General features: G+C 43.1%; 2 protein-coding genes and 2 long non-coding RNA genes across 4 annotated transcripts in view; 2 read left to right on the top strand and 2 right to left on the bottom strand.

Moving 5' to 3' along the window:
- LOC126997026 (F-box/WD repeat-containing protein 7-like) overlaps window positions 1–4,217 on the bottom strand; it is a 28,715-nt gene extending 24,498 nt beyond the window's left edge. Inside the window, exon 1 of the mRNA XM_050858055.1 lies at window positions 3,210–4,217. The gene's annotated coding sequence lies outside the window, so the exon portion shown is untranslated. The remainder of the gene's footprint in view (window positions 1–3,209) is intronic.
- Window positions 4,218–10,691: 6,474 nt separating this feature from the next.
- Window positions 10,692–13,892, top strand: LOC126997023 (uncharacterized). The gene is made up of 2 exons (XR_007751845.1): window positions 10,692–10,898; window positions 11,090–13,892. It is a non-coding gene; the product is annotated as an uncharacterized LOC126997023 (long non-coding RNA).
- A 37-nt stretch (window positions 13,893–13,929) lies between these two features.
- Window positions 13,930–14,354, top strand: LOC126997021 (uncharacterized). Its single transcript, XR_007751838.1, has 2 exons — window positions 13,930–13,991; window positions 14,098–14,354. It is a non-coding gene; the product is annotated as an uncharacterized LOC126997021 (long non-coding RNA).
- Window positions 14,355–14,872: 518 nt separating this feature from the next.
- LOC126997020 (ceramide glucosyltransferase-like) overlaps window positions 14,873–19,414 on the bottom strand; it is a 49,958-nt gene continuing 45,416 nt past the window's right edge. The window contains exons 7-9 of the mRNA XM_050858054.1: window positions 19,261–19,411; window positions 18,179–18,368; window positions 14,873–17,052 (exon numbers count right to left, since the gene is read on the bottom strand). Of these exons, the coding sequence (XP_050714011.1) occupies window positions 16,873–17,052; window positions 18,179–18,368; window positions 19,261–19,411 (521 nt within the window). The 3' untranslated portion in view covers window positions 14,873–16,872. The remainder of the gene's footprint in view (window positions 17,053–18,178; window positions 18,369–19,260; window positions 19,412–19,414) is intronic.

Genomic DNA, 19,414 nt, shown 5'->3' with positions numbered 1-19,414 from the left:
GCAAACATACTCTAACCTAACCTTACTTGTGCTGCATATTTTAGTGGCCTCAAGTGACCATCAGTAACCTTAATCGTTCCCCTTCAGATGCAATGTTTTCTTCTTGACATGTATCAATAGGAATAGCGAACAGCCGAATACAAACTTCTGAACATAATCTAACCTTCTACATGCTTATTATATTCTTATGGCCTCAAATGACCCTCAGTAACCTTCATCATTCACCTACAGATGCAAAGTTTTATTCTTGACAAGTATTAACAGGAATAACATATAGGCGAGTACAAAATGTCAGTCACTCTCTAACCTCAAAACACATGCTTATTATATTCTAGTGGTGCTGCATGAGCCTCAGTAACCTTAATCATCCCCCTTTCAGATTTGTTGTTCCTGGTATGTGCAATCACGACGTATCTTAACCTTGGAGGAAGTGAGCCGGTAAACCCAAGATAACAGTGCGATGATTGAGAGAAAAAGAACGTCAAGATCGGGTGATAAGAAGATTAATTACAGGTTGAGAAAGATTTGTGTAGCGGCGACCAATGTGAAAATGGCCATGAAAACAATCTGAGGTGTTTCTAGGGAGGAGGATCAAGGGATAGAATGCTTTAAAAGTGGGATAGGATGCCATTTGAGAGAATGAACATATAAGGGGCTAGAATACTTATAGAGGGGATAGGATACCATACAAAGGGGTGATAGTCTCCTCATTCATAGCCTGCAACTGAGATATGGGGTTAGAATGCCTATAAGATGGGGTAGGATGCAATTTCATAGAGTTGTGTTGACATATAAAGGGGTTAGATTACTTTTTAGGGGATAGGTTACCATTTAAGAAAGCTAATCTCTTACTTCTTGCCTGAAATTGACATAAAGGAAAGGGGAAATAACTGAGAAAGGAGGGAAGGTGGACAAGGGGAGATAAATGAGAAAGGAGGGAAAATTATTGAAAGGAAAGTACAAGTAAACTGAATAGGAAAATAATGGGTAAGTAGAGGGAACTATCCTATTTATTAAGGGAGAAGGATAAGGGGAGAGAGAAAGGAGCGGAGCAAGAGCAGAATGAGAGGTGAGATGGTGCTGATGGGTAAGGGAAGGGAAGGAAGGGACTCATATAGGTAAACAATGGATGAAGGGCAGAGCGAAAGATCAATTTGACGGAACACTCAACAAGGAAAACAAAGAGACAGGACTGGAAATAAGGGAACAATGGGTAACAATACAAGCTTATCATTCCCTTGCTTCCCTTCGTACATTCCATAGATAATAACCCCCATTATTTCCTCTCTTCCCTTTCCTTTATAACATACACAATACAACCTTATCATTCCCTCGCTTCCTTCACTTCACTCCATAGCCAATACAACCCCATCATTCCTTTGCTTCCCTTCCTTCATTCCCCATCATTCCTTCTCTTTATTTCTTAGACATTACAACACCATCATTCCTACTCTTCTCTCCCTTTATTCCAAAGATAATATAGCCCCATCATTCCTACTCTTCCTTCCCTTCATTCCATAGACATTACAACCCCATCATTCCTCCTCTCCATTCTTTCATTCCCTAGCTATGTTAATTTACCCTTCACCAGACATGGGGTAATCATAATCAATTACAGTTTTTCAAGTACGGTAATAGTAATCGTGAAAATATGAAGTAATCGTAATCGAGTACATAACATAAGTAATCGCCCCATCTCTGCCCTTCACCCATTGTTTACCTATATGAGTCCCTTCGCCTCCCTTCCCTTTCCTTCCATGTTAACTCTCTTCCTCAGGTCTCTCTCCCTCCTTTAAACTTTTCCTTCTGTCATGTTCTTCCCTTAATAGGCAGGCTAAGTCTCCCCCCTTACCTATTACTTACCTATCCAAAGTTTGCTAGTATTCCCCCTTCAATAATTTCCCTCCCTTTCTCATTTCTCTCTCCCTTCTACCTTTTCTCCACATGAATAACCATCTCCCCCTTTCCTACATGTCTCCCCATATCTACCCATCTCTTTCCTTTCTCTCTTATCTCCCATCTTTTCCCCTTCCTCAGATACTTCCCTGTACCTATATCCCCTTCCACTTTTCTACTCATCCCCATCCCTCCCTCCCTCCCCCTCCCACATTTCCCTTACAGGTGTCCCCTCATCTCCTTTTCGCTCACAGGTGTCCCTCCCTCACCCTTACCTACATGCTTACCCATATCCATCCCCTTCCACATTTCCCTCTCTCCCTTTCCCCAAGTTGTTCCCTCAGTCTCACTGTGTCCCTTCCCCTCTCCATTCCCCACTTGCCTACCCAAACCCACATCCATTATATCCCCTTCCCCATCACTCCCTCTCCGTTTCCCCACAGGTTCCCCTCCATTCCCTTTCTTGCAAGAATCAGTTCAGAGGAGGAGGACCAAGATGATTCAGGGGCTGAGGAACCTCCCATATCAAGATAGGCTGAAACATCTCAACTTACATTCACTAGCCCTTTCCATACGTGACGCAGACGTCAGCGTCACAGTATGGAAAGGGTCAAGAGGAAATGGAAGAGGATTAATCCTCTTCTAAACCTTTCAATCCTCCTCTAAATTCCTCTTAATCCTCTTCCATTTCCTCATAAGAGGTTTAGAAGAGAATTAAGAGAAAATGGAAGAGGATTAAGAGGTTTAGAAGAGGATTAATGGTGAGGATGTCGGACGCCGACGTCGGCGTCCCCGGATTGAAGGGGCTAGAAAGACGAAGAGTGTGGGGAGATCTGATAGAAGTATTCAAATGGGTCAAGGGTTACAACAAAGGCGATATAAGTAAAGTACTGAGAATTAGCCAGCAGGATAGAACACGCAGTAATGGATTTAAACTAGAAAAAGTATAGACTTAGGAGGGAAATAGGCAAGCACTGGTTTAGTAATAGGGTGGTGGGGGAATGGAATAGACTCAGCAATCACATAGTGAGTGCAGGGACGATAGCTTGTTGTAAGAGTAGACTGGATAGCTACATGGACAAGGATGACAGGTGGTAGTTGGGGGGGATCTGGAGCTGCCTTGTGTAGGACAGTTGGCCTCTTGCAGTCTCCCTATGTTCTTGTGTTCTTTCCCTTAAACGTGTCCCCATCTCCCTTCCCCACATACCTCTCCATCCCCTCCCTATTCCCCATCCCTTTACCTATCCTTCCCCCTCCCTCCCTCTCTCTTTCCCCAGTTCACCCCCTCCCCCATGCCCCATCCCTGGACTCACCTGTGCAGTGTCTCAGAGGTGAGCGGGGGTGGCAGTGTCGTGGAGGGCTGGGCGGCCCCTGCACCCCACCACCGCCTCCACCATCACCACCACGGCTCACCACCACCACCACCACCACGCCAAGGGAAGGGGGGGAGGAAGGGAAGATGACGGAAAGAAGAGGATAATGGAAGTTAACAAAGGAAGGAGACTAAAGAGGAAAAGAAAAGAAGGGTATAGCAGAAGGGAAAGAGAGAATGAAGGGTGGAAGAAAGAGGGAAGAAAGGGAATAGGAAAAGAATGAAGGGTGTAGAGGAAGGAAAGAAGAGATTGAAGGGTGGAAGAAGAGGGAGAAGAAGGAATGAAGAGAGAGAAGAGGGGAAAGAAGGTTAATAAAGGAAAAAAGATGAAGGAGGGAAAGAAAATGAAAGCTAACTGGAAAAAGAAGAGGGAATGAAGGAAAGAAAGAGAAGTGGGAGAAGAAGGAAGAAAGGAGAAAAAAAGAATAAAAGAAAAAGAAAAAGGGAATAGAAGACGAAGGAAAGAAAGAAGATGAAAGCTAACAGAGGAAAGAGAAGATGGAGAAGAAAGAATCAAGGAAGAAAGAGAAGAAAAAAGAAGAAAATTAATAAAGGAAGAAAACACCACTACCACCACCACGCCTCAACTCCACCACCACCACCACTACCACCACGGGTAACCACCACCACTAGGGTCCAAATTTTCTTCTTTTTCTCGTTATTCTCCTTCTCAATTATCCTCTTTTCCTTATTAATTATCCTCCTTTATTACTTTTTTTATGGGCGTGCAAGGCTGGGTCCGTCCCCTTCCTGCCCTGCCCCTGTGTGCCTTAAGGTGCTCCCCCCGGTCCTCCTGCTCCCCTGTGGTTCTAAATGGAGGCTCGTGGATAATATTGGGGTTATTTTGAGTCTCCTGGGGCAGTGATCCCGGCGCCTGGCACGTCAAGACTCCTTCGCCTGGTGGGAGCAATCACAACAAAGGCGCCATCTTGGATTTCCGGTTACGTTCGAGGACCAGCTGGCGGCGGGATTTTTGAACGTTCCTCTCTTTTGTTTTATGGTTTGTCTATTTGTTACTGTAGAATAAAATATAATAAAGCAAAGGAAAGAGGTTAAGGTGTGCCAAAACATTTCTGGTTGTGTTCGTGAACCAGCTGGCGGCGGGATTTTTAAGCGTTCTTCTCTCTTGTTCTTTGTTCTGTTGTTCTCTATTTATCTATTGCTTTAAAATAAGAGATAATACAGCAAGGAAAAAGGTTAAGGCATGCTAGCTTTGGCCCAAGACGCTCTAGTATATGAACACAGTACCCATATATAAAAAGTGCGGGGTCATTTATACGTTATCCTCGCCTGCTCTTTGTTCTAATGTCTTCTATTTATCTATTAGTATGAAATAAAGCATAATACAGCGTTGAAAGAGATGAAGGAATAGATTTCGGGTCACGTTCGAGGAGCAGCTGGCGGCAGGATTTTTAAGCGTTCTTCTCTACTGTTCTTTGTTCTGTTGTTCTCTTTTTATCTATTGCTGTGAAATAAAACATAACAAAGAAAAGAAAAAAAGTTAAGGCATGCTAGTTTTCCCCAGGGCACTGTACTACATAAATATGAAACTCGCATTATGAAGTACTGCGGGATTTTCAAACGTCGTCCACCTTTGTTTTATGCTTGTATTTGTTTGTTAACGAGAAATATAATAGAGTAAAGTAATGGAAAAGGTCAAGGTCGTGTCAGGTATATCCCCAATTAATTTATGTTAGGTTACGTTCGATAACCAGCTGGCGGCGGGATTTTTAAACGTTAATCTCTTTCGTTCTTTGCTCAGTTGTTCTTTATTTGTCTTTCCCTGTGTAATAAAGCAGAGGAGGAGGTTAAGGCATGCTAGTTATTGCAAAAACATTTCTTGTTACGTTCGAGGACCAGCTGGCGGCGGGATTTTTAAACGTTAATCTCTTTCGTTCTTTGCTCAGTTGTTCTTCATTGTCTTTCCCTGTGTAATAAAGCAGAGGAGGAGGTTAAGGCATGCTAGTTATTGGAAAGACATTTCTTGTTACGTTCGAGGACCAGCTGGCGGCGGGATTTTTGAACGTTTGTCTCTTTCGTTCTTTGCTCTTTTGTTCTTTATTTATCTTCTGGGTAATAAAGCAGAGGAAGAGGTTAAGGTATGCCAGTTATTCCAAAGACATAATTGGTTACGTTCGAGGACCAGCTGGCGGCGGGATTTTTGAACGTTCGTCTCTTTTGTTCTTTGTTTTATATCTATTTGTGACTGAGAAATAAAGGATAATAGAGGAAAATATGAGGTTAAGACATGCTAGCTTTTGCCCAAGACGCAGTATATGAATATCAGCACCCATATATACATGGTACGGGATTATTTATACGTTTTCCTCGCCTGATCTCTGCTCTAATGTCTTTTATTTATCTATTGGTATGAAATAAAGCATAATACAGCGATGAAAGAGATAAAGGAATAGATTTCGGGTCACGTTCGAGGACCAGCTGGCGGCGGGCCCCTGGAAATGCTCAAAACGCCTATGAAACCATTGTCAGTTATGTGCTTGGGCGCCTAAATGTCGGTATTATCAGAAGAAAAGGCCAAAAGAGAAGATTAATTGGGTCCTCAAGCGTGTTTTTTAGGTTCATGGTACAGAAGAAGTGTTAAACTACCACTAAGGTCATTAAACTATCCCTGGAAATGCCCAAAGCGCCTATGAAAACTGTCAAATATGTGCTTGGGCGCTTAAATGTCGGTATTATCAGAAGAAAAGGCTAAAAGAGAAGATTAATTGGGTCTCAAGCGTGTTTTTTAGGTTCATGGTACAATAGAAGGGTTAAACTACTGTAACGGTCCGAATGTGAGTGAACGAGAATGTGAGTAAGTCAGTGAGTAACAGAGTGAGTAAGTGTGAGTGCATGAATGAACGAGAGAATGTAAGTCGGTGAGTGACAGAGTAAGTGTGAGCGAGTGGGAGCGTGAATGAGTGAGAGTGAATGAGTGAAAGAGTGAATGGGTGGCTGAGGAATGTAAGTGCGTAAAAGGTTATGAGAAGATAACACGGCGAGCGAATGAGCGAATATATGAACGAGAGTTACTGAAATCCCTCATCTCAAAGCCTCGAACCCCTCCAAGAAACCAATAACTAGTTAGTTAGATAGGTAGGGGTTTGATTGTAAAAGAATGTTCCGGAAGGGAGAGAGAGTCAGTAATGCGGGGTTAAAAGATCACGTGAAGGAGGGGAGAAGCTGATGAGTTAGCGAGGAGCAGAGGCGAGATGGCGAGGGCAAGGAGACCCACGGGTGAGTGAGGAGACAAGCACCACTGCAGCAAGACCAGAAGCTTGAGAGGAGTGAGGAGACAAGCACCACTGCAGCAAGACCAGAAGCTTGAGAGAAGTGAGGAGACAAGCACCACTGCAGCAAGGCAGAAGCTTGGGAGACGCGAGGAGACGAACACCCCACCCACGGCCTGCTGTGTGAGGCGGGCTAGTCAGGAGACGAGCAGCAGCCCTAGCAAGGAAAGGCAGCAAGTTGGAGTTGAGTGAGAGAGGTGTCCATCTCTCCACTCAGCCCCCCCGAAAAACCACCCACGGCCTGCGGGGTGAGACGGACTACAGGATGGGAACTTGTATGGCGGGGTAACCTGCCCCTCGACTGTCTTGGGGGGCCGAAATACCACTGCCCCAAGCTGCTCCCTACATCAAAGGGCGCGCGCCTCTTCACACCACCCGAGCCGCTCCATCTCCACATCAAGCACCGCCCGTCTGTCCATCACCAGGACCGCCCATTCCCATCGTGGACGTCCCCTGCCGAGCCCGACACTCACGCCAGCTCCTCCTCCTCCGCATCCAGCAACTAGAGCTAAGCATTCTGTGTATTCCCCAAATCTCCCTTGTGCCGGTAGCTAGCTAGATTAGAGGCCTACAGCCTGTCAGTCATTCATTTTTTTTTTTTATTAGTACTCCGCTAACCTTTGCAAAAGGAAACCAAATACATATTTATATACAACCTTACAGTGAGTGTTATCATTTGGAGCCTGCATGTTTTGCTGCTCATTTGAGATTACTGAACCATACACACATCCCTCCCCCATAGTAGCCTACATTATCACCATCCAGTTTCTTAATGCTGTCTCGAAAGTGGTTCCTACGGAAATCCTCCCACAAGTGTAACGGTCCGAATGATGTGAGTAAGTCAGTGAGTAAGTGTAAGCGAGTGCATTCATGCACTCGCTTACACTTACTGTTACTCACTGACTTACTCACATTCTCGTTCACTCTCATTCGGACCGTTACACAAGTAACGCCCTTCTGATCACAAACTTCGGAACGAGTGTTCACTTGTCCTGAGGCCTTAACATCCGGGACCAGCGCTCGACGACTACCACGCTACCACATACCCTCATAACCCTAGTGGTCGTTAAAAAGGGGATGTAGCTATAATTATTTAATTTATTTTCTCTTCCCACGCTACACTACCACTAAGGTCATTAAACTATCCCTGGAAATGCCCATAACGCCTATGAAAACAGTGTCAAATATGTGCTTGGGCGCCTAAATGTCGGTATCAGAAGAAAAGGCCAAAAGAGAAGATTAGTTGGGTCCTCAAGCGTGTTTTTTAGGTTCATGGTACAGAAGAAAGGACAAACTACCACTAGGGTCATTAAACTACCCCTGGAAATGTCCCAAAAACGCCTATGAAAACAGTGTCAAATATGTGCTTGGGAGCCTAAATGTCTGTATAATCAGAAAAAAAGCCATAAAGAAGAAGATTAATTGGGTCCTCAAGCGTTTTTTTTAGGTTCATGGTACAGAAGAAAGGACAAACTACCACTCGGGTCATTAAACTACCCCTGGAAATGCCCAAACAAATAATGTGCTTGGAGCCTAAAATAAATGGTATGATCAGAAAAAAAGCCATAAACAAGAAGATTAATTGGGTACAGAAGAAAGGACAAACTACCACTCGGGTCATTAAACTACCCCTGGAAATGCCCAAAACTCCTGCGAAAGCCTTGTCAAAAATGAGCTTGGGAGTCGAAATGCAAGAATGGGTTAATTATGGTCCTCCCTCCTTCCTTTAGATGTATCCACTTTAGCCTAATTAACAGCATCACGTATACCCGTTATATTGCCTACAGCAACATTTCCTCTTCGTCTATAATGCTGTATAAATGAATAGTAGGAGAATTTACGTATATCCGCGCCTTCAACCTTTATCTTGCAGCTGCTTCGTGCGTTTCCAGGAAGAGAGGAAGCCATTTATTAGGCAACCGCTCCCGACTCTTATATCAGCTATTTCTAACGGTCGAAAAGATGATCAATTGGGTTTTCCTGAGGTTTTTCTTAAGTTCATGGTGAAGAAGAAGGGTCAAACTACCGGAAGGGTCATAAAACTACCGCTGGAAATGCCCAAAAACTCCTATGAAAGCCTTGACAAATATGTGTGACTGGACGGCGTAATGATTAAAAATATGACCTTTACATTTCGTCGCCCAAAGACACCTATTTGACAAGGCTTTCGTAGGAGTCTTGAGCATTTCCACGTGTATTTTTATGACCCTGGTGGTAGTTTGGCCCTTCTTCTGTACCATGAACCTAAAAGAACACTCATTTAATATATATAACCTGACTCCTCTCCTTTTTGCCCTTACATTTCGTCGCCCGAACTCACATATTTGACAAGGCTTTCGTAGGAGTCTTGAGCATTTCCACGTGTATTTTTATGACCCTGGTGGTAGTTTGGCCCTTCTTCTGTACCATGAACCTAAAAGAACACTCATTATAACCCGACTGATCTCCTTTATGGCCTTTGAATATAGTTTATGTGAGAGGTAGAAGCCAGCCTACCATCCTTAACTATGACTCAAATAAACGATGAGTAAGATTATGAGATACCGAGTAATTCTGAGATACCGAGTAATTCTATCTCTTCAATATTAGACGAATTTCTAACCGTAATACCTGAATAGATAGCTCAAAATAACGTACATTAGGCTAAACGAGTTGACATAAAAGATCAGATTATGAGATACCACGTAATACTATCTATTCTATATTAAACGAATTTCTAACCGTAAAACCAGAATAGATAGCTCAAAATAACGTACATTAGGCTAAACGAATTGACATAAAAGATAAGATTAGGAGATACCAAGTAATACTATCTGTTCTATATTAAACGAATTTCTAACCTTAAAACCAGAATAGATGGCTCAAAATAACGTACATTAGGCTAAACGAGTTAACATAAAAGATAAGATTATGAGATACCAAGTAATACTATCTATTCTATATTAAACGAATTTCTAACCGTAAAACCCGAACAGATAGCTCAAAATAACGTACATTAGGCTAAACGAGTTGACATAAAAGATAAGATTATGAGATACCAGGTAATACTATCTATTCTATATTAAACGAATTTCTAACCGTAAAACCCGAATAGATAGCTCAAAATAACAGTACATTAAGTTAAACAAGCTGACCGCCTTTGACTGTGAACGAAGAAAGCATATATGAATGAAATGGAGCCTGCAATTAAACTGGTACACATATCGATCCCTTCCATCATGTACGTCAGTGGTGAGAAAGACTAGCACAGAGAACACTAAGAAGGAATATTTTACCCACCAGCACATGACACACAAGGAAATTATGTGCCTGGATGCAACTGAGACTCGATAAATGCACAACACTCCCATATTCTCAAACGCCTCGCCGCTTACACTCATATTTGGCAGGGTTTTTGAAGGGGTTTCGGGCATTCCTAGAGGTAAATGTATGACCCTGGTGGTAGTTTGACCCTTCTTCTGTACCATGAATGTAAATACACGCTTATGAGAACCTGATTAATCTCCTTTTTCGGGCTTTGGAAATAGTTGACGTGCGAGGCGGGGAGGCGTCTGAGGATACCGAGCTTGCACATGGCCGTCATCTCTGATTTCAACTTCTGATTATAATCTAAACACACACGCTACATCTTTTAATTCTGCTGACTCTTCCAATTCTTACTTATTCTATTGTTTTATCTGTATGACATGCAAACTACACCTCTTGACTCTTACTTGTGATTATCTTGTGTATTTTCTTCCTCCTTTTTGGGATCGGGGAAGAGAGAGGGAGGCTGAGGTGAATATCCTTACCTGGCTGTCCTGTGATTTTATTCTATTTTTTTTTTCTGTGTGGGGAGGAGGAAAAGAGGGAGGATGTTGATGCGAATGTGTACACTCATTGATTTAGATGTTATATTCTGGGCAATCAGGGAATAGAGTGTCACATCTTATTATCACCAAAAAATATTGTCTTTCAGTTAGCCGATGATATAGTAACCTGGCTCCCCTGTTTTTGAGGATGGATGAAGCAATTGAGGCTTGTCGATTTGTTATGAGGAATGAGACACATGTATTAATGGTTGTATAATGTTTGTTGTTTACCTGCAACAATAAACTATCAATCAATCAAGAATGAGATTGTGAGTTTTAGCTGCCTTGTGCTTTAGAGAAGGTGAATATAAACTTATCAATTTAATCCTAGTTATGAAAAATTAGATGATATAGTAACCTGCGTGCTTTTGAGGATGGATGAAGCAATAGAAGCTTGTCGATTTGTTATGAGGAATGAGAAAAGAATGAGATTGTGCGTTTTAGTTGCCTGACCACACACAAACTTAGCTGTCTTGTGCTTTAGAGAAGGTGAATATAAACTCGTCAATTTAATCCTAGTTATGAAAAATTAGATTATATAGTAACCTGGCTCCCCTGTTTTTGAGGATGGATAAAGCAATAGAGGCTTGTCGATTTGTTATGAGTAATGAGAAAAGAATGAGACTGAGTTTTAGTTGCATGACCACACACAAACGTACCTGTCTTGTGCTTTAGAGAAGGTGAATATAAGCTCGTCAATTTAATCCTAGTTATGAAAAATTAGAGAAGAATATTGTATCTATTCTTATATTCTCACCATCACTGAATTGTGGTTTTCAGTTACCTGACAAAATAAAAGCATGTCTGTCTTGAGCATTAGAAGAGATGAGGTGAAAACACTTGCTTTAGACTCTTACTGGGACAAATCATGGAAATTATTAGTTTTATTCTCGGCATAAAAGAAACTGTGTCTCCTGGTTACCTGATGACCCCCAAACTTAAACTTTAGAATGGATAAACAGGTGAATGCATTTGCTTCTTACTCTTTTTAGGATGAGTCGAGGAACTTATTTGTGTTTTATTCTCCACATAAAATTACCCTGTGTCTCCTGGTTACTTGACGACCCACAAACTTGGTAGCCTTGAACTTTAAAAGGGATGAAGAGATGAATACATTTGCTTTACTCTTCTTAGGATGACTCTAGGAAATTATTTGTGATTTATTCTCCACATAAAATTACCCTGTGTCTCCTGGTTACTTGACGACCCATAAACTAGTCTGCCTTGAACTTTAAATGTAATGAAGAGGTGAATACATTTGCTTTAGACTCTTTTTAGGATGAATCAGGGAAGTTATTTGTGATTTATTCTCAACATAAAATTATCCTGCGTCTTCTGGTTACCTGATGACCCACAAACTAGTCTGCCTTGAGCTTTAAATGGGATGAAGAGATGAATACATTTGCTTTAGACTCTTTTTAGGATGAATCAAGGAAGTTATTTGTGTTTTATTCTCTACATAAAATTACCCTGCGTCTTCTGGTTACCTGACGACCCACAAACTCAGCTTTCAGGGGGGGTGAAGAGGCACATACCCCTCTTCATTTAGTTTTTTTAGATGCTTGATGTTATAATAAATCAGGGAGGAAATTATAGCACTTTATTCTCACCATAAATGAGATTGTGTCTTTGGGGTTATGACGACAAACTTTCGGCGGCGACACGCAAACACAGACAAACAGACGGGGAGGCGAGGACAACGCAGGACGCGACACACAACAACGGTAATGCAGACGAAATCACGTGCTAACCTAGGAAAATGCATCGTACGTGGTGGTGGTGGTGGTGGTACACTCAATGACCACTAACGCCAAAAAAATATATATACATTTGTAAGATAGTTCACAGTCGGTGTAACTTGTGCCCAGTATCAGACTAGACACTCCTCTCTTACTCTCTCTTAGCTCTCTCAAATGCCCAATCAGTAAAAAAAGTGAGTTTATTCATGGTTTTAGGCCAATCACACACGTCACCTCTTTTAAACCTTAATAACAATGTTTAAATTACTTGTAAAAGAAAAGATTTGCACTGAAAGTTTAAATTATTTGTAAAAAGACAGATTTACAATGAAAAAAAATGACTGAGAAAATGGTCTAATGATGTGGATTTATAATAAAAAAAAATGGCCAAGAAAAAAATGTCTAATGATGTGGATTTATAAGAGAAAAAATTCCCTAATGTGGATTTATGAGAAAAAAAATGGCCTAAACATGAGAATTTATAAGAGAAAAGATTACCTAAAGATGTGGATTTGTTCATAATTTAACCTCATCACATCATCATCTTTTTTCCTAATCTCAATAACAGTAACAGCAAATTCACAAAGAATATTTAAATAGGATAAAACATCGAAAATAAACCTGCTGGGTGACGTGGGGGTTCCGAAACCCTATGCGGCACACACACCATGGCAAGTATTTCCTCCGACGACACACGCACACACGGAAAAAAATAATCTACCCACCTGACTGATCCTGACTGACTGACTAACTTACACACCAACACACCAAATTGAGCAAAGACCTTGGTACTCTTAGGAGAGAACGGGTCGGCCTCACAGCCCAGCACAGCAACTTTAAACTACTATACCATCTATGTTTGTTTGTGTTTGGTGTCGTTTTGCAATGCTGGTTTGTTTTCCTGTATTTTTTGGGGCGTTTGTTTGTGGGTATGTCTGTGTTGTTTTGCTGGTTTGTTTACGGTGTTGCTAGGTGTGCTTGTTTGTGTTGGCCGGTTTTGTTTTCCTGGTTTGTTGTCTTTCTTTGTTTTGCAAGTTCATATCATTGGTTTGTGTATAAAGTCACTGTGCTGGACTGCCAAACCCACCCAATGACCTGACTTGACTGTTGTGGTACTTCTCAAACACGCAGACCCGGTTCAGCGGGCACAGGGCATGCTCGCCACTCAGTACTCAACTTACCGACCAGTACCCACAAAAATAACATGAAGAATTGAGGTAAACAATAAAGAAAATGAACTACTGTAAAAGTCCACTGATCTGAATTCCACTTATTGAGAAATCCAAAAGTTCAAATTTGGGTAAACAAAAAATTATAATCTCAAATAACAAAACAAAATAAATTCAGGGCCAAAATCTACTGTGGCCCCTTGATTTTGTTACCTAAGAGAATTTGTAAGTCAATATTTTCAGACTGACATGTTTAAATGAGAAAGGTAGAATAACACATGGCCTTACGTTACTGATGCGAGTACTAATTGGAAAGGTGAGTACAAGTTGGCATGTCTACCCCTGTACCTAGTAAATGCAGGTAAAGTGACTGCTGTGATTCTGAGGCACAGCGACTCTCGTGACCTATTCACACGGCACAGTGCAGCGCAGGAGGTGGCACGGGATGACACAGGGAGAAATATTGCACTTCCTGTTGCGTTTACATGAAGAGTAATAAGTTAGTTAAGCAATGGAGGCAGCAGTGAGGGTAGGGAGATGACAGAAGAAGAATGAGTTAATGGCTAGTGGAGAAATAGTGAGTGTTTATGACTTTATGCACTCCCAAGGAAAATGCTTTGGAGAAAATAATAAGTTAGTTTAGCGATGGTGGTGGTAGCGGCGAGGGTGTGGAGGTGAGAGAGTAGAGAGTATGTGTGTGTGTGTGTGTGTACTCCTAAGGGAATACAATTATGCCTCGGAGAATATAATGAGTTAAGCGATGGTGGTGGTAGTGTGGAGGTGGGAGAAGAACAATGCGATGATAAGTGGGGGAAACGGTGTGTGTGTATGTGTGTGTGTAAATGCCTCGAATGAAAAATAAGTTAGTCAGGTTTTATAAGCAGTGGCATGAGTACGAATGTGGGAGAAGAGAGTGATATGGTGATGGAAGGAGGTAAACTGTGCTTCATCGTATCTCAAGGGAAAATAAATGCAATGGAAGGAGTGGCGAGCGAGGAAACGTGGGTGAAAAGAAAAAAGTAATGATGGAAAGGGAGGAATTGTGCATGTGGCTTGTGCTCTCAGCTGCACTTTGCTATATCTCAAGTGAAAATAATGAGCTAGTTTGGCGGAAGAAGGAAAATATTAAGGGAACAGACATGAGGTAATCGAATGTCGTGATGGCGAGAGATGGATGAATTCTGTCATGGCGTAAATACCTCTTTGTGCGTGTTCCCAACCTTACTTTAAATTACGTCTAAAAAGGGAAGAGAGTGAGTTGAGCGAGCGAAGCATTAGCGAAGGAGCGGAGACTGGGAAAAAAGTGAATGGCTTGAGGGAAGGTGAGAAATTGATCAACTCTGTCATGGGGAAAAATATCTCTCGTGCGCTTGTCACTCGGAACATAAGGAAGGAAAGAGATGGGTGGTTCCTGATAGTCATGCATCAACAAGACCAATCCTTCCTGTTCTAAAAGTCCCATCAGTGCTCCGAGACGTCAGCGGTTGCTCAAAATTAGAATAAATAAGCTGAATGTGGAGTGAAGGTAAAGTTAATGACATGAAGATTAGTTGCATGCCACCTCCTCTCACACACACACACACACACACAAACAAGTACACTCACACACACATATGCACGCACACTCTCTTTTAGCTGTGCCCTCTCTTAAGCTCTCCAATCTATGCCCAGGCGATTCTAATTTTTAACTCGTGCATCACTCGCAACTGGCACCACTTTGCTGGCATCCGCTTTTAACCCGGTAGCTGCGGCGTTCATGTTTCTTAAAGACCCCTCTAAGCGAATTAATGAGAAAAAATCAGCACTCACGCAAACCATTATATGTATCAACGCATTTGTGATCAGTTTATGTATCCTCTATTTTGGGGGGTTTATGTCAAGGCAAGAATTTGGCCCGTCACTGATACACGGTAAAGCCACATATATGGCCCGTCGCTGCTACTGGGTTAAGTACAGCCTCATTACTCCACTTGTTTCTCCGCTAAATGCAGCTCATACACTCCCCCTGACTTCACCACTTCAGGGAGATTCATTTATTTACTGTGTATTCATAATTTCCTTCATAGTCTCGGCTCATCACACTGCACAAGTTCCGTTCGTCAGCCGCACCTCTCAGCGTCTCTGAACCAGCGAGCGCGTTGGACTCTACACTACAGGAAAATAAAGTCGTCTTGGAGGGCACCATTTCCTGCGGCAGCGTCCTGAGTGCAGCGGTGACGGCAGCAGCAGTGGTTATGATCGACGACCCTCACGTTGGCAGCCGTTGAGGAGGACGGAATGTGTGGGGGACAGCATGGTTGGCCGCCCTTGTCTTGCTCTAAGTAGCCGCGACATCACTTGCGCCACCTTCCAGACCCTCGCGCTCTCCTCTCTCGACAGGGGCGTAGTGCTGGTCGACTTACACGGTCACCAGGGCAGTCCAATGTCTTGTTCAGTAGTTGCCAAGTCGCCCGGTGTCAAACCACAAGCAGCGTCCACGATAACGAGCGCACGGAACAAAATTACTTTGCGGGTGGTCGTAACAAGCTATATTATTGCAGATCTTCTCGTTGGCGGCGGTCACTGAGCTCTGGGTCCTGGCGGAAGGGTTAGGCAGGCACAACACCACAACCCCGCAACAACAAAACAATGACTAGAGGGAGGAGAAGGCCGAGGACGTGACCCCACTCTCCTTTATCCCCAAGAGTCACTGGAGGCACCAATCAAGAGGGCCAGAGTCACGTTTAGCCTCCTTGTCAGTTAGTGTTTATGGCGCCACTGTCCTGTTTGTGTGTCTGTGTTAGGGAGAGTCAATTCACACTGGTGACAAAATAGGACACACGGAACACTTGTTTTGCCTTGGTAGTTATCCTCATTTTCATCCTGGTTATTAATTATTTTCTTGTTTCTTTTCCTAGTTTTTATTATAGTTCTTTTCGTGGCTATTTTCACATTTCTTTCCTAGTTTTCGTCCGTTCCCCACTCTTATCTTCATCCTTTCTGTAATTCTTATTTCTTGCCTCTTGGTTTTGTCTTCCCTTTCTTTCTCTTAGTCACCAGTCCCACATGAGTCACCACCACAGCCACAGCCACACCATCACAGCCACAGTCACAATATGGACCAGAGGAGCTGCATGTGTGTATGTCTGCCTGCGTGTGTGGTGTTGATCAGAGTCCCGGACGTGACTCAGTAGGACGTCCACTTCACTCGGCGTGTCTTTCTGCTGTGTGATGTTATGCCTCCACCTCGCTGCCACGTCACTGCTCGGGGAACGAAAACAACCCCTTTGGAGGACATTAGCTATCCTTAGAGGACAGTAACACCCTTTAGAGGATCATAAAACCCTTTAGGAAGATGTTAAGCCCACCAGGAGGAGTACCAAAGTCTCCCAGTTAGCAGTGTCATAAATAGGAGAATACCAGCACTCCAGAGGGACATTTGACATTTTTGACCCCCTGGGAAGATGCACGACTCCTACGACTCCTCCATACAGGCAGCGGCACTCCTCAGAGTAGCGCCGCCCCCTTAGCCACCATCCCAGAGTAGCGCAGCACCAGGAACAGTCTTGGGGAGGTTCAGACGACCACTCTGCTGTTGATGGGCTCGGCCACCCCAAACCAGCGCAGCTTAAAGGATCCGTCGCGCCAGCTGATGACGGGGTTCCAGAGGGCGTGAAGGAAGATGAAGAGGGCACTCACCTCCCGAAAGAGCCAGCTGATGACGAACTCGAACTTGGTGAAGGGTGGAGGGCCGTTCTGTCGGAGGGGAAGATAGTAATGGTGATGTTAGTAGCTGTCTTCATGGTGGTGGTGAGGATGACGAATGTGTACGTGTGCGTGTGCATGTGTGTGTGTGTGTGTGCGTGTGTCCAACCCCATAAAGGACACTAAGGACATTAACCAAAGAAGAAAAAGAGCAAGAACAAGAAAAAGTGTGTGTGCATGTGTAAGGTTGAATGCGTGTGTGTGTGTGTGTCCATCCAACCCCATACGGCACACTAAGGACATTAACCAAAGAAGAAAAAGAAGAACAAGAACAAAAAGAAGTGTGTGCATGTGTAAGGTTGAGTGTGAGTGTGTTATTTTGTGTCGCTCAAAGTGTATTTACGGAGGAATAAAAAGTAAAAGGAAGAAGATAAGATAAAAAGTAAAATTAAGTTAAGTAAGGCTAGTCTATCATCAAGCGAGGTAAGGTTAATTAATCTGAGGTAAGATGAGGCAAGTTGAGGAAAACTGAGGCATGGTAAATTGAGCTAAGTCAGGTAAGTCCAGTGGTAAGTCAGTTAAGTTAATAAGTCAGGTAAGGTAAGTTTAATAGGTAGGTCAGCAGTAAGTCAGATAAGGTAAGTCCAGTAGGTAGGTCATTTAAGTTAGGTAGGTCATTTGGTATGTTAATAAGTCAGGTAAGGTAAGTTTAATAGGTAGGTCAGCAGTAAGTCAGATAAGGTAAGTCCAGTAGGTACGTCATTTAAGTTAATAAGTCAGGTAAGGTAAGTTTAATAGGTAGGTCAACAGTAAGTCCAGTAGGTAGGAGGTGAGTCAGGTAAGGCAAGTTGAGTAGATTGGCTAACCCCTTGACTGCGGAGTTCCTACAAGAAGACCTCACCAAGCTACAAGAATGGAACAAAAAGTGACTGCTACAATTCAATGAAGAAAAATGTAAAGTCATGGACCTTGGGAGGGGATATCCAGTATACCAATACCACATGGGAAACACTCCACTATCCACCACACAGGCAGAGAAAGACCTGGGATTAATGTTACCAGGCTACCAGTAAAAGCCAAATCCGTGCCAATCGCAGCGGACGGGTTAAGTAAGTCAGTGAGTCAGATAAGTCCAGGAGGTAAGTCAGGTAAAGTTAGGTCCTGTCAATCTTCTCACCTGCACGATGTTGAGCATGACCCAGTCGGCTAAAGACCAGGTGAGGGTGTGGAAGAGGAAGAAGGTGAGGTAGTCGGCGCGCAGCAGCACCGTGCCAGCCCAGGACGCCACCAGGCCCAGCACCATGCACTCACTCACTGGCTCCAGGAGGATTGTGTGCGGCACCATCGCCACTCGCAGCTTGCACCACCTGTTGGGTTGTATGAGTGTGAGTGTTGATTGTAAGGAAGGATTGTAGGTTTACTTGTAATGAATGTAAGTTTATTTGTAAGGATTTGTAAGGACTGTAATTTTTTTGGTAAGGGTTTGTAAGGATTGGATGTTTATTTACTTCTCTACTGGTTCCTTTACTTATTGAATGCTTCTAAACTTTATCATTTATTTATATGTTGAATGAATGATGTACATGTTTTTTTTATTATTTGGAATATGTATTAATTTATCTCCTAACTTTATTAATTCATTCATGTCTAGAATGAAAGATTGATAGGCGTTTTCAACCCGTAAAGGACAGCTGGCGGGAATTCCCACTTGGGTGGAAAAAGGGAGGGAGCTGGGATTCCCGTCATCCACTGTCCCGACAAGAATTGTACTTCCCTTCATCATATCTCTCCCGTGCTGTAACTGAGGGACTTATAGTTTCTTTCATAATGCAGATGAAAGATTGGTGATGTAAAAGCACTATGAACTATTATGGGCATTGCTGAAGAACACCTGTTTTGCCAAAATTTATCAACACGCCATACACTATGCAAGCAGAAATTCGCCCTCTAGTCTGTCCTTTAGGGGTTAATCGCTTTTTCCTTGATGTGCTTTTTTAATCACTTCATTTATATGCTTCTTTAATCACTTTTTCATTGATATGCTTTTTAATCTCTTTTTCATTCATTTTCACTCAAAGTAATCTTCCCAACATGAACCAGCTCACACTCAGCCATTTATCAGCCAGTACTTTCTCATCCACCACCACTCCCTCATCACCTTTCTCATCCCCCACCACTCCCTCATCACCTTTCTCATCCCCCACCACTCCCTCATCACCTTTCTCATCCCCCACCACTCCCTCATCACCCGCCACTCACCTTGTCAGCCGAGAGAGGAAAGTCTTGACCCTACAGGTGCCGGTGTTCTGCCAGGCCGGCTGTGAGGCAATGCGGATGCCCCAGCCTCGGTCCTGGATGAACTTGGCGAAGAAGTAGTCCTCCGCCAGGTAGATCCCGAAGGCACTGATACCTG

This window comes from Eriocheir sinensis, chromosome 11, assembly GCF_024679095.1.
Source record: "Eriocheir sinensis breed Jianghai 21 chromosome 11, ASM2467909v1, whole genome shotgun sequence".
NCBI classification, from domain to species: domain Eukaryota; kingdom Metazoa; phylum Arthropoda; class Malacostraca; order Decapoda; family Varunidae; genus Eriocheir; species Eriocheir sinensis.
This window is presented reverse-complemented; position numbering and strand designations above follow the sequence as displayed.